At 42.3% G+C, this 14,453-nt stretch overlaps 1 protein-coding gene across 1 annotated transcript in view; it reads right to left on the bottom strand.

The window, feature by feature from the left end:
• Positions 1-342: 342 nt before the first annotated feature.
• The window catches only part of TRIM71 (tripartite motif containing 71), a 52,845-nt gene continuing 38,734 nt past the window's right edge, over positions 343-14,453 (bottom strand). Inside the window, exons 2-4 of the mRNA XM_034065669.1 lie at positions 14,016-14,183; positions 3,815-3,949; positions 343-1,794 (exon numbers count right to left, since the gene is read on the bottom strand). Of these exons, the coding sequence (XP_033921560.1) occupies positions 343-1,794; positions 3,815-3,949; positions 14,016-14,183 (1,755 nt within the window). The remainder of the gene's footprint in view (positions 1,795-3,814; positions 3,950-14,015; positions 14,184-14,453) is intronic.

The raw sequence follows: 14,453 nt of genomic DNA, 5'->3' as shown, positions 1-14,453 counted from the left end.
TTTTGGCTTCATCTACAGAACTTGCCACACAAACCACCTAATGTGCACAGCAACACTTGTTTGTGCATGAAACCCCATTGGGGGTTGAAAAAAAAAGAGGTAAAACGTTCTGAACTGTGAGTGTGGGGGGATGGGGACGAGGTCAAGAAACCAGGGAGGGAAGGGAGGATAATGAGGTAGATAGAATTTAAACTTTACAGGCTCACTCCCTGCACAAAAGATAAGTACATTCATCTGTAAAAAAAATTAAAGATGAGGTAGGTTTGAATTAACGTTGTATTTCTTTTCATTTTCTCTTAGAAGAATTTCCCTGAGACAGTTTCTTCCTAATTCAAACACCGATTAGAAGATGAGAATTCGATTGTTTCCAAAATCGACCACAACAATCATGCCATCAGGGGTGACAGCTATACCTGAAGGACGGTCCATCTGACCAAAGCCACTTCCCTGAGTACCAAACTTGCATAAAAAGCTGCCATTTGACTCGAATATCTGCACCCGGTGGTTCCTGGAGTCAGCCACAATGATGCGCCCCTCTTGATCCACTGCCACTCCCTGTGGGCGCAGAAACTGGCCATTCCCAGTGCCCTCTGAGCCCAGGAAGCGTGCCGACTGGCAATCCGGATGGATGACCAGAAGGCGATGGTTGTTGAAGTCCGTCACTACCAAGTGGCCCTCGTGATTGAAAGTCACACCTCTGGGGGAATCAAAGTGCTTCCAGAGTGCCCCTTCAAAGCCATACTTGTTCAGAAACACACCATCTGGCCCAAACAGCTGAACACGATGGTTCCTTGTATCAGAGACCAGGATCTTGCCCTCTGTGTTGACAGCCACATCCCATGGGTAATTGAATTGCCCGTTCTTTGTTCCTTTTTCCCCAAACTTCAGAATGAACTGCCCCTCAAATGTGAAGATCTGGATGCGATGATTGTCCTTGTCAGCTACAATGATGCGACGTGAGATGTCGCAGGCCACGCCAGCAGGGCGATCGAACTGGCCCGGCCGGGAGCCCAGTGTACCAAACTTGTGGTGGAAGGTCCCGCATGGTTTGAACACTTGGACACGGTTATTACTGCGGTCAGCAACAATGATGTAGCCTTCTTTGTCTACGCTAACCCCCCAGGGTCGGCAGAGCTTGCCATCGCTGTCTCCCTCACTGCCAAAGGAGAGCCCTGGCAGCCCAATGCCAATGTAGCTGCGCCCCGATTTCACCACAACTTTGAACGGGCTGTTCTCAATGTGTTGGTTGCACATCATCACGGACACCAGGTGCTCCCCCTCCAGCTGTGGACGGTAGCTGACCAGGTAGGTTCCATTCTGCTGGTCACTGACATCTGCCCCAAAGAGGTTTCCATCTGGGCCCATCACCACCACAGAGATCATGTCGCCTCCCGAGAGGCGAGGCTCACCATCATGGTCGTAGCCTATCACTGTGAAAGAGGCCACTTTGCCCTGCAGCGCACGCTTGAGGCCTTCCCCGGTGGCTTTGGTCAGAGGAGCAAAAGCCCCACTGCTGACAAATCCCATTGATTTAATGGCCATATACAATGCCTGGTCAGGTGGAGTGAACATGATCCTGTCATCTTCCTGTGGCTGGAGAAGGCCTCTCACATTCTTCAGTTCCTGTACCTGAGCCAGCATGCGGTCCCGAGCCAGGAGAATATCCATGGTACGACCTTCCTCCAGGACCTGCTGAACAGCACTAATGGTGTTGTCCAACTTATTTAGGTTCTGACGTAACTTCTCAACTTGCAAGTAGAGTGACTTAGCCTTGACTTGACGAATCTTTTCCACCTTACAGGGGACAATAAGGGAGAGAAAAGCACATTTACACCAGGAAAGACAGCCTGTAATGCAAACATTCCATAATGTCACCCATCTACATAAAAACTGGTTGCGCAGTTGTTTCAATGTCATGGCACACAACTGCAGGACAGGCCTCTAAAAGCCATGCTGCAGACAAGCAGAAATAAGGGAAAAGTATTATTTATCCAAATTCAGGATTAATCTCTCCCACCCTCCAGCTCACATCATGCATTCTTACTCTGCAAATCTGCTGGAGTGCTATTTGAAAGGAAGTCACCTGCTTACTAATGGTATTTTGCTTCCCCAAATGCTATTCTAATTGCAAGGTACTTGACAGATCATCCAAAGGTACATCTTATTTATACTCCAGGGAGGACAGGCAGGCTCTCAAGGAAGAGCAGAGGCTGAGACTTCTCTAACCAGAACTGAGGCCAGTTTCAGAAGGTAGGCTGCTGTCACATAAAGCTAAGGATAAGAGCCAGCATCAGCTAATGCACAGGTGCTCTTGCCATTCCCCTACCTGTCAGGACTGTGTTCATGTTACTGGACAATACCAGACATATCTCCAAGGATTTGTAGGGTCCAATCAGTTTAATATTTTACTGCAAATTGTGGCAGTTATGCTGAGCTAGTGCTTTATAACAGGACACTTATAATGCCATTTCAAATGACAGAAGGCCACTGCCAGTCCCTACTTGGGGTCTGAAGCTGAACTGAAAATGGTTTGCTTGTAACTATTTTATATAGACCTGTGTATATTTTTACTTGTGAAAAATCACTTTAGACCACCTGGCAAAGACACCTGCTGTGTAAAACTAACCAAATATGCAACTGCTTTATTGTTACAAGAATAATTTTCCTTATGTCTGAACACCTGCTTGGCTGCAGAACAATACCAGAAATGTGTTTTAATGAGGGACAGCTTGCTGTCTGATGACTGCTTGGTTATACACTGACTAGATAACAGATGTACAAACACGATATTTCACTTAAGAGTTGAGGCATGCATCAGAATGCAAAATAAAAAGGAAGTCAAATGCTTCCTCCAACACATTTCCAAAAGAGATTAATCTTAAATCACAACTTAATCTGTCCTCATCTTTGGTACCCAAAATTATTCACTAACATGCTTCACATGGAAGCTTAATATATTCAGCTGTTTTTACTAGAATGATTTATCACCACAACCAAGTTTCCTTCTTAATGTTTTATATAAACTGAACAGAACTTGCTCTCAGTGCAGACATTCCACTAAAGTGGATTTATGCAGCCTCTCAAGATACAAATTGCAAAGGAGCAGCTCTTACTTCTTTTTTACTAGGAATACCTCAAGAGATAGCTGCCAAGCTTCTTGGGGAAGGCTAACAGTGGGAAGTGAATTCATGTCCCTCAATCTAAGTACCTCAGAAAAAGCAGCATTAGAAGTACAGTAACTATAAAAAGTACAGTTTTTATCTTGCTACTGGCCCCTACAACAAAGCACTGCTGGCTGGAGAGGGACACTGCTTTGAGAGTAGTTCTTTAGGTGTGGGAACAATGGAAGTCTTGCAGAATTTCTATCAGTCTTTCAAAAAAGGACTCAGCATATAGGGCTTTACTCCTTTATTTATGAGAAGTGGATCATGTAAGAAAACCCATATACTAGTTCCACAGCAACGTATTAAAAAGGTTTTAAAAGCACTCTTTAAAGAATGTGTTTAAAAGTGATGCCTTCTCTCTCAGGTCAGTACCAAGATATGAGGCAAAAGGAGTGCCGACCCTGCTTGTGGGACTGAGCATACAGCAGTCCTTACACAGCCAGTTTTTCAGATTAGAAATATCTACAGCACAAAACCAACCATGGCCAGAATACAGCATCCTACCTACATCAAAATGAGCTCAGAGTAAACCACAGTGTTGCAATCACTGTTCCTTTGGAGGAATCTAGCCATGCACTAGTTAAAAAACACGTTTTCAGGTTTGGGAAGGTACATGTCAGCAGTTCACATAACAAATGTAAGGTGCCTACCTTCCAGAGCAGTTCACACTCCCGCTCTTCCAAGGCCTTCTTATGTCTAGTAGTCACTACTTTGACTTCAGACTGTACCACCTTCGCTTTCATCTCAACCTGCTCTGCCACAGCCTGGGCCTGTTCAATACTCAGCTGGGAGGGGGAAAAAAAGACCAAAAAAAACCAGTTAGGGCTCAAGAAACCAATTAGAAATGCATCAGAAGACAGACTGCTGTTTACATTTCATTGTCCTTCAGGTGAAGGCATGAAGCAACAACTCTTGTTTTTTTACCAGGCCTTTACCTATTTCATACATCAGAGCCTGAAAACAAACAGTTAATACAGCTATACATACAGCCATATGAAGACAGGCTGAGAAAGTTGGGGCTGTTCAGCCTGAAAAGAAAAGGCTGAGTGAAGACCTCATAGCAGCCTTCCAGTATCTGAAGGGGGCCTATAAGGATGCTGGGGACAGACTCTTCATTAGGCAATGTAGTGATAGGACAAGGGGTAACAGGTCAAAACTTAAACAGGGGAGGAAATTCTTTACTGTTAGGGTGGTGAGGCACTGGAATGGGTTGCCCAGGGAAGTTGTGAATGCTCCATCCCTGGCAGTGTTCAAGGCCAGGCTGGACAGGGCCTTGGGTGATGTGGTTTAGTGTGAGGTGTCCCTGCCCATGGCAGGGGGGTTGGAACTAGATGATCTTGAGGTCCTTTCCAACCCTAACTATTCTATGATTCTATTACATGAAGTTGACACTTTCATTGTACCATGCACCAACACCACAGCACTGAACTCCCTGTGCAATTCCAGCGAGCAGCTAGTATGAAGTCAAACAGGAGACTTACACAGAAATATATACTCCTGTTTTCCCACATAGAGAACCCAGTTTGTTTTGTCCCTCAAAATGATTCAGGCCATTGCTGTGTGATGGTTCTGCTTCTACTAAATGACACTGTAGAAAAGTGACTGTGTTATCCATGCATCTGAGCTGCACAGAAATACCGCTAGAAGAATGTGAAGTGAATCAATTTCAAAAGAAAAAACCCAAAGATTAGATGGCTATCATTAAACAGCACTCAGTTTTTCACACTGTCGTGGTTTAAGCCGAGCCGGCAACTCAGAACCACACAGCTGCTCATTCACTCCCCGCCCTTCATTCCCCCAGATGGATGGGGAAGAGAACCGAAAGAAGGTAACTCCCACAGGTTGAGATAAGAACAGTCCAGTAACTAAGGTATAACACAAACCACTACTGCTACCACCAATAATATTAATGATGATGATAAGGGAAATAACAAGGGAAAAGAATACAACCGCTCACCACCCGCCAACTGATACCCAGCCCAACTGAGCAGTGATCTAGCCCTTCCGGGTAACTGCCCCCAGTTTATATACTGGGCATGATGTGCTGTGGTATGGAATACCTCTTTGGCTAGTTTGGGTCAGGTGTCCTGTCTCTGCTTCCTCCCAGCTTCCCCTCCTCCCTGATAAAGCATGAGGCTGAGAAAGTCCTTGGTCAGACTAAACATTTCTGAGCAGCAACTAAAAACATCGGCGTTATCAGTGCTGTTCCCAGGCTGAAAGTCAAAACCACAGCACTGCACTAGCTACTAAGGAGAAAAATGACTGCTACTGCTGAACCCAGGACACACACCTTGGACAGAGACCAAATTCCTTCCAATATAGCTCAGTAATGTTAGTATTTTAAAAACATTCCATAGGAGCATTCTGCAAATACACAGAATACATCTGGAAGGAACAGGTCTCATGTCTCCCCTCATATGAAAAATTGTTTCCTTGCAAAAATCCTTTACAAACTTCTCCCAGTTTCACAAAACATTACAGAAAGAGCCAAAGAAATAAGCTTGAGTATTAGTTTTTAAAGACAGCATTTTAGATAGACCTTATACCACCTTTCCCTCCCTCTCATACAAGGAACCACTTCACAACACAAGCTGTTTCAGACTACGGAGACCAGAGAATGCTCTTGCAGAAACCACCTCTGACCTTTAGAAATCCAGGCTTGATAAAGTTGGCAAAAGTAATTTAAAGACTGTAAAACATCCTCAGTTTAATTCTGTGTATGAGTATGTATCAAAACTGATGCAACAGTCCATGAGCCAATGTGATCCAGCTTCACCTAGAAAGTCAGATGGGATTTTTCTTTCCTTTCATGGTATTTTCAAAGTCTGATCTGACAAGTTCAACAGTATCTAGATTATGCCAACAATGAGAACGCTAGAACTTCAAACCCTGAAGTGCCCCATTACTTGGACATTTTCATTCCACATAGTTATTTTAAACTAATTTGAGTTAAATATATTTTTCCAGGTCATGTAGGAATAAAGAACTGAAAGAAAAAGGAAGACAGGGTCAGGTGACTAGCATCTGGAGACAAGATAAGGACAACCCTGAGAAAAATAAGACAAGGCAAAGTTTCTGATCTTAAATCCAAAGAATTCTTTTGCAAACCGGCAGAGGAAAATAGGAGTGCTACTTCAGAGCCCCTCTGCAGCACAGGGTTAAGGAAAAGGAGCCTGCTTTTTAGCTGTTCCTCCTTTGTGCAACTCACAGGTCACTACATTTTTAACAGGGAATGTCTTCAAACTCATGGACAGCCTAAATAGCCCACATGTCTCACTGGAGGCAGACCTGATCTGCCTTCACACAAAGCTTCTGGCAGACAAATATGACTCAATGCTTCAAAAATTGTCAGAAAGTGAAAAATCTCATTAAAACAATTGGCAAAGCAGATACAAAGTCACGGTTGGCCACAGATTAAGGATTCATAAAAGCCAGGAAGTCTCAGGCCTAGCTGGAAGAGTCCACATGTAGGAATACTGCACCTCTATCATCTCTGCTTTGCCATTCAAATACAGAACCTACTGCATAGAAAAGGTATGTATTTCTTCCATTACAAACCTGGATTCTTGTTAATGACAGCAAAATACCTTCCTCCTCTTGCAAAGAGAAATAGGTAGAAGTGCTATCCACTCATATTACAATTCTAGCAAGCATGTCTGTGAAAGCAGGAAGGTCTTTATTTGCTTATTTGAGCATTTTATACAGAACGGAGCATTAGATAGCTAAAAGCAATCTCAGTTCTTCACTATAATCAGAGTCAACCTTTCAGGAACTCCACAGCAGGAGAGGTATTAATTCCCTGTGGATGTTGTGATCTTTCAGCCATAGGAACCAGTTATGGTAGGGCAAGTCACTATACTTAATAACACGAGGTTGTCTACCAGCAATTCCTACCATCATCTCAACTTATTTTTACTTGCCCGAGACCGAATAGCTTAAATCAGTGAAGGATGCCCAAAATACTAAGGCTCTAATATTATTCAGGATATTGGTAAAGCTTTGGCGAAATTCACATGATCCTGGCACTCTTCCAAAACAGGCTAAAACAGCCTAGGAAGGCTGACCAGCATTGAAGGCACAGCAACAGGCAGTGATATGATAGTGGGCACAGAGGTAGGCAAGTTACCTATCTGAAGCAAAAGCCAAGAGCTTTCAGTACAACTTCAGGGAGCCTTCTTTACATGGAAATCCCTTGTTCTCTTTGACTGCAGTAAGGTATCACAGCTTCATCATGGTAACTCTCTCCAGCTGTTCAGAAGACATTTCCTGTGCAGAACTTGTCTCTTTTTACAGAAAAGCAGCTTTTACAATACACTCTCCTCATGCTATGTCATCATTATTCCAGTACTAGTGAATTCCAGTGCAAGTTCACATGTTTGGGAAACAGACAAGGCCTACGTTTAGCAAAGAACTGGGCTACTGAATTTGATATGGAGAACAGCTATTGCTTCCTGATGCTGGCCAATTACAGCAAGTTGACTTTTGCAAGCTGTACCCATTTCACTTGTGACTTCTCAGGGGCCCACACCCCATTTTATTAGTGATGTCACCAGTACCTTGTGTTAAAAACCAAAGGATTTGGCAACATTTTGTAAAGTCTAGGGTTGAAACCAGTACTTCCAATTCCTCAGAATAAAACTTTGGGTGTTTGTGCAGGTGGTATGTTCCAGAAGGCCACAACAAATGGAAACCTTGAATCTAGAGCTTTCCGAGGGGCAGAAAAGCATGCTTTTGATGCAGGAAAGCAACACAGACATCCAACACTAGCAGCTGCAACCAGCAAGTTTATGAATGTCTTGCTCTACTCTATAAACCTACCCAAAAAGCAACAAACAACATTCAGAACACTTTAGCAGAAAAGTGTTTGCACAGAGGCATTCGGTATTAACTGTGCTTTCATATTTCAAAGCATTTAATGAGGGTTGTTAAATGTGCACGTCCAAGTTTTCATTCTCTGGACATTTTGTACAAACCCCTTTGTTAACACCTCAAGGAGACTATTCTTGTATTTAATACAGTATTTTACATCTTATTAGACCTAACTCTGCATAAACATAACCATACATAAAGGGTCACTGGCACTCAGTGCCTATACACAACATGCTAAACCAAACACTCCTAGGAGAAAAACTAGTAATGAGCTTGCTCCAGTGGCTCTGACATGGCAACTGATGCTGCAACACCAACCTATGAAGATGCCATCTGCAAAAGCCAGTGGCAGCTAAACAGTACCATAGAACATGGCTGCACTTACAGATATCTGGGCTAACTACAGAACAGCCCAAATTGGGATTTGCCATTTTGCACAACGGCAGCTTTCAGCCATTTTTCACATCTCCCGTCTTCTATTGGTCATTAGGAACTGGAGCTTCAAGTTAACAAAAAAAGCTTTTTACAATTTAATCTTAAATATTGGAATATTTAAATGTGGTGTTCTAGAAATATCACTACTCAATGTTTTCACTAGTGCTGCTTTTTTAAATGAAAAATTATGACTGGGAGCACCTAACACTCCAGGAGAAAGAAAAACATTACAAAGCATGTGTTCTGACAGACTACAAACTAAAGAGCTATCACAAAGGTTCTGATGCCCTCACTGCAGGGCTTCCACAGTCCAATACCCAAATTAAATCAGTCTGCCCATTTATGTCCACACAGCACACAGCTATTTAACAGAGCCTGTTAATCCAGATGTTGAGCCATGATTACACCAATTCACTTCAGCAAGTTATCTATTTGAACAAATTGCAGCAACAACATCCCACTTTGGAAATACCATGAGATATGTAAAACCTGCTTATGGCAACTGTATTGCAACTCTTCAATGCCAGCTTTGTTAAAAAGGTCTTTAAGATTCTTAATTCCATTCATTTAAACATTGGGGAATGTGGCATCATTTTTCAGTCAGTAATTCCAATATTCAAGTTTGCTACTCTCAAGTTTTCTAATGAAGGTGCAAGTGTCTGGAGAGAAAATTTAAACTTGAAAGCGAAGTTTGTTTTCTTCAGATGAATCCTTCAGCATTTTAGGGGTGAATGGACCATAGGAAACAGCTAAAGAACTGTAAACGCATACTTGCCTGCCTCACTATGGAGAATTTACACTTAAAGGAATTTAAGAGAAAGTTAATCCTCATTAGAGGAAAAAACCTTTGAGATACATATTCTCTGATAAACTCCTCTCTAGCTTTTAAAAGCACACTAAATACAAAAAGCTTAAGGAAACCTTTCCATATCTCTCAAGTAAGCCTTCGTCCACCAGATGGAAGGTGCTCCATCCCTAACTCATTTGTTTTTAGGTCCTTATGGTAACAAAGGCTTGTTTCCCAGAACTTTTCGAATTACTTATGATTGTTCCAGAGCAGGATAAAGCAATCAGAACATAACAGCCAGCTTTCTCCAGCATCAAGAATGGGATATAAGCTTCCTAATGTTCTTATACTTAAAAATTAACTGCAAGATCATATACAAAGTATAGTTGAAGTAAATATACTAGGATTAACAGGCTTATTTAACAGTGGCTTTGCAGTAATATTGGTGCAGCTACAGAACTCCATAGTAACTGGACCAGTTTAAAGGTTTCAGGCCAAACACATAAACCACTTAAAATCACCTGAAGAAGAGTTCTCACATGAAGAGAATTCAAAGAGAAGCTTTGATGAGGGGGAGGGCTAGGAGTTAACTCCTGTCAAAAGCTGACAACCACTTTGGTTTGTACTGTAAGAACAGACTTTTTGCCTACAGTTTTAGACAGAACAATAGTATGGACAGCGTTAAGTGTCAAATCCATCTTTGCCAATAACCAGCTGCTCGTATGTTATGCTATAGAACTCAAGCACAACACAAAACAGTAACTAGAAGTGCAGTACTATGTGTTACAGAACTAGTAACTAGAAGTACAAAGAAATTCAGGCTCTGCTGATATATATCCTGGATCCAGAGAGGCACAGACTCCATTTTGGTTTGTTTTGGACTCTCAAGCCTGCAAACCTGACTTCAAAGCCAGGCACAAGGGTGGTTGAGCTAACACAATGTGACAATGCAAGAACGATCCCTTGCAGCACAGCTGTGCCATCCTTCTCCAGTACTGACCTCCCTTTAGCAGGGACCCATATGGCAACCCACAGGGAAGCTTCCACTGAAGGGCAGAGGCTCAAGGCAACAGATCAGCCTCCACCTCTGGCTGGCCAAGTTTCTTGCAGTACCTCTCTATCCATCTTTCCTAGAATATCTCGTATTTGTGAGAGAAGAGGCACTGCCTTAATGGCTGACCTACTTTACTACCAGCTCCTAAGCCTTTCATGCTGTTAGATGAGAGCAGCTCCCTCTATGAACTGTGCATGACCAATATCACTGTATTAAGTGTGGAAGCCTGCACTGCACTTTCAAGCATCCCAGCAAATATGGCTGTAGGCTCATCCAGAAAATAATGTTTTCCACTAAAACCACTTTTAAGACAACTGACATGAACAGGTTAATCTGTATTTCAACATCTTCACCTGGAAATTGACCCTAAATGGGAACAAGCACTCAATGCTTTACTGTTAACACAAGTGCATTAGATTACATGCACATATACATATATACAATTACACATGTATAAACGTATTTTAAGGAGATGACATTTTGAAGAAGCCATCTATCTTTCATCGTAAGAGATTTACGTTCAGTATGTGGCCCAGTCCTTGGAAAAAATTCCTAAGGAAGACAGCCAGGTGTGCACTTTCATGGGGTAAAACAAGGCAGCAGAGCAAGCTCCCCATATAGAAAGCCAGCAACCCTGCTTGCCCCCATGCCAGTAATCCAATGTCAGCTTTGGCTTGCACATCCTGCAAATCAATTCAAGCCTCTGATAAGGCTAGGAAAGTATCCCAGCAAGGAGGATAGCTTTCCACTGAGATGTCCTAGAAGCCATAAAGTTGAGTGTTTCTGCTCCATTCCCCGCCACCATCAACAGGCCTTGGAGCATTGCAATGAACCAGCCAGGACGCTGATCCAGCCAAAAAGTAAAACCAAAGAAAGGTTACCCTTTTCAGCTACATCAGCTCACCACCCCACCACACAAGCACAAGTTCTTGTGTTAGGAACAGGCTTGGAAACACACAATCCAGACCAGGATCAGTACAGCACAGGGAAGCAGGGGAAGCACTCCATTGCTGAAGATGTACAAAGCAAGCCCCTCTCTTCAACTCCTTTGAAAAGCGAGGTTTGGACTTTCAGGAGTGACAGGCTACATCAGGCTTCCGTGGACCAAGAGGCTGAAACATATCCCAGCTCACGGTTTGCATTTTTTTTTTTACTCTGAAAAACAAATCTTTCCTCCACAGCCACAGGAAGAGTTTAAATAAACAGTTCTTCCTAAAAACCTCCAACTTCAGTTAACCAGATACTCTCCCCAGCCAGTTGACTCATGGCTTGACTTCCTCTCTCCTGCAACACCCTTCAAATTCCACCTTTTCCCCTTTATTCACAACTACTCCTCCTCATCCAGCCTCAACATCTCATGTCAAGACAGCTATTTCAGAGAGTTACTAATACAGCAGTATGAATAAGTCCCACTAAAAAGTGTTACTACACCATATTACTTTCAATGCTTAGTACTCCATGTTCCTTATATTCCAGCTTGTCCTGGCATTAATTCTCTGTTGACTGTTTCCCATCTTTAAGAAAAGCACTGAAGCCAATTCCTTTTATTTTAGAAGATAGTTAGAACTTGTTTTAAATTTATGCTGACACGCTGTCACCTCCCTAGGATAAATATATTGCTTCACAGCCCAAGAATAGGTAAAGCTCTGCTCCAAGAAAGCTTCCTTATGCAGCAGGCTTACTGCATCAGCCTTTCAGTCAGACACCTCCACTTTTCACTGCATCACATGCTCTTCTAATTGTTGCTGTTATTATTTAGTAGCTGTCTTTACCTGTACAGGCTTCCTAATTCGTGAACATGCACACACAGATTACCACCAACCTGCTCACTCACCACCCTTTCTCCAGACAGTGGTCCAGATTAAAAAGCTCACTAAGCTAATACAATATCTTAGTTCTTAAGCATAGTTCATTTTTCATGATCTTCACACACGCTGCTTTATTAACACCTCCAAGATAGCCTCTTAACCTGGATGGGTTGTAGCTAGACCAGGGCAAAACTGCAGACTAAGTTCAGTTGAGCTGCTTGTTTGAATTACATGAGCATAACCAGTACCACCCTCCTACCTGTACTGTTGTAGATCAAGCAACTCACCCCAGTGGCAGGAGCCTCTAACATGAAAGCCAGAAGAAAACTGGATAGGAAGAATAAAGTAAGCCTAGTGTGAAGCAGGCAGGCACAAAAGCATTCATGCAATAGTAGCAGAGTGGTACTCAATGATATTCTGCTAGTTTCTACTCCAAAAGGTAGTCCCTTCTTAGAAGATTTAATCACAGTTAGATGATTAAGAGTCTTGGAGGTCAAAGGCAGTAATTTAATTACTAACAGCCAAGCCCTTGTCTATGACAAACTGGAGAAATTCAGAACACCAGTGAGGTATAATCCCTTCCTTCTTGCTCATTTTGGGGGCACATGAAATGCTTCAGTATGGATGCTGCTGAAGAGCCTTATGATCCATTTAAAACAAATATTAGAAGAAGCTATGGTTTGTAGGATTCTGTTTTAAGCAGAGTTTTAAATTAGCCACCCAGGTTCAGAAATTTGGTGTTTGCTGTTCTGATGTAACAAGTCAAACATTACAGGCTAAAGGGAGACATCAACAACAGTTTACTATCTAGACTGCCACAATACTTATTTCATTCCACAGGCACAAAGACTTAAGGACAGAAGTTAGCTGCCCCTGTTTCACTGAACAAGCTAATTCCTCATATACTAGAAACAAACAGTGATGGATGGACAACAAGTTTGGGTTTGGGTTTTGTGTTATTTGTACCATACATGTACCAGGAAAGCAAACCCAATGCAGAAAGCAAGTTTACTTCCTATCCATGACATTCTACCAATGCATACTAAAACAAAAAAAAATAAAAAATCTTAGTTAAATCACATTGAAGTGCTGAGTTTCAGAATTTCCAGCTTCAAACTACAGCATCTGAGGCTAACAAAACTAGAAAGCAGTAGTGTGGAGTAAAGCTTCCCACTAAGCTTTCCCCATCAAAAGTCTCTTTATACAGGCAAAACTACTGCCAAGATTATAATAGTTACTACGAGGTATTACTCAGCAAAAGTAACTATCCGCATATCCCTGCAGGCTCATTCCCTATGTAAATTCCTTATGTAGTTTGAAGCACTGTGCTACCTTCCTTACAGTCCTTTGCATTATAAAACACAGCTGAGTTACAATGCAATAATAAGCAATTACAGGATGCATCTGTGTGCGCACAGATTAATCTTTGTACAGAGGCAGCTCCAGATCCTCTGCACAGGCAGGTTAGAAGTTGTACACTAATCCAACAGCCAATCAGTATTTTATATTTGGTGGCAACACTGAAGAGGTAACCAGAGCCATAGATAGTTAACGTGTTAGATGCTGTACAGGCATGAAAGACAGCTGAAAATTCTCAGTCATAAAACCAAAACTGTACTTAGCGCTACTATACAAGATCAGAACTTTCTTCAAAATGCTTTATACAGCCACATTTGTACAGAGCTTCATATTGTGACTTACATGACAGGATTATGCTGCAAGAATGCAAAACTCATAACAGCACTTTAGTTTCAACTCCACAGCCACCTCTGTCAGAAGGGGTGAGAAGACTGACAGCAGAAGCAGAGAGCTTTTTGCCTTGACACCTTGCCCTGTAACAGACAAGCTGTGGGAGGAAGAAGGAAGGGGAAATAGTATTCACGTTGGGAGCATCTTACTTGTATAGCCTGTCGTCCTTGCTGAGCATCTGCCAGGAGCTGAATGGTAAGAGTCCTGGAATCCTGTAGGGCATCTTGGAGGTAGATAAAGCTGTGACCCACATGTCGTCCCATGGTACATTCCCGACATATGGGGACAGAACAGGTATCACAGTAGAAATGCAGTACCTATAAGAAAAAAAAAAAAAACTATATTACTATCTAATGAAAAATTAAGAAGAAAACAGAGTCAGGGTGTAAAAAAGGCCAAGAGATCAACTATAAAAGGAGACAGAGGCAGTAGGCAAAAACTTTGCAACTCTCTCTACAGAGTAAGAGCTATTCTCCCCAGTAATCTCCAAATCATACTCTAACAGTTAGATGGAAGTGTCATTGTTTTCTGTGTAATACAATACTAGGAAGAGTGTCTACATCAGCACCTCTTAGGAGCGGAAGCCA

This window comes from Melopsittacus undulatus, chromosome 1 (assembly GCF_012275295.1).
Source record: "Melopsittacus undulatus isolate bMelUnd1 chromosome 1, bMelUnd1.mat.Z, whole genome shotgun sequence".
NCBI classification, from domain to species: Eukaryota; Metazoa; Chordata; class Aves; order Psittaciformes; family Psittaculidae; genus Melopsittacus; species Melopsittacus undulatus.
This window is presented reverse-complemented; position numbering and strand designations above follow the sequence as displayed.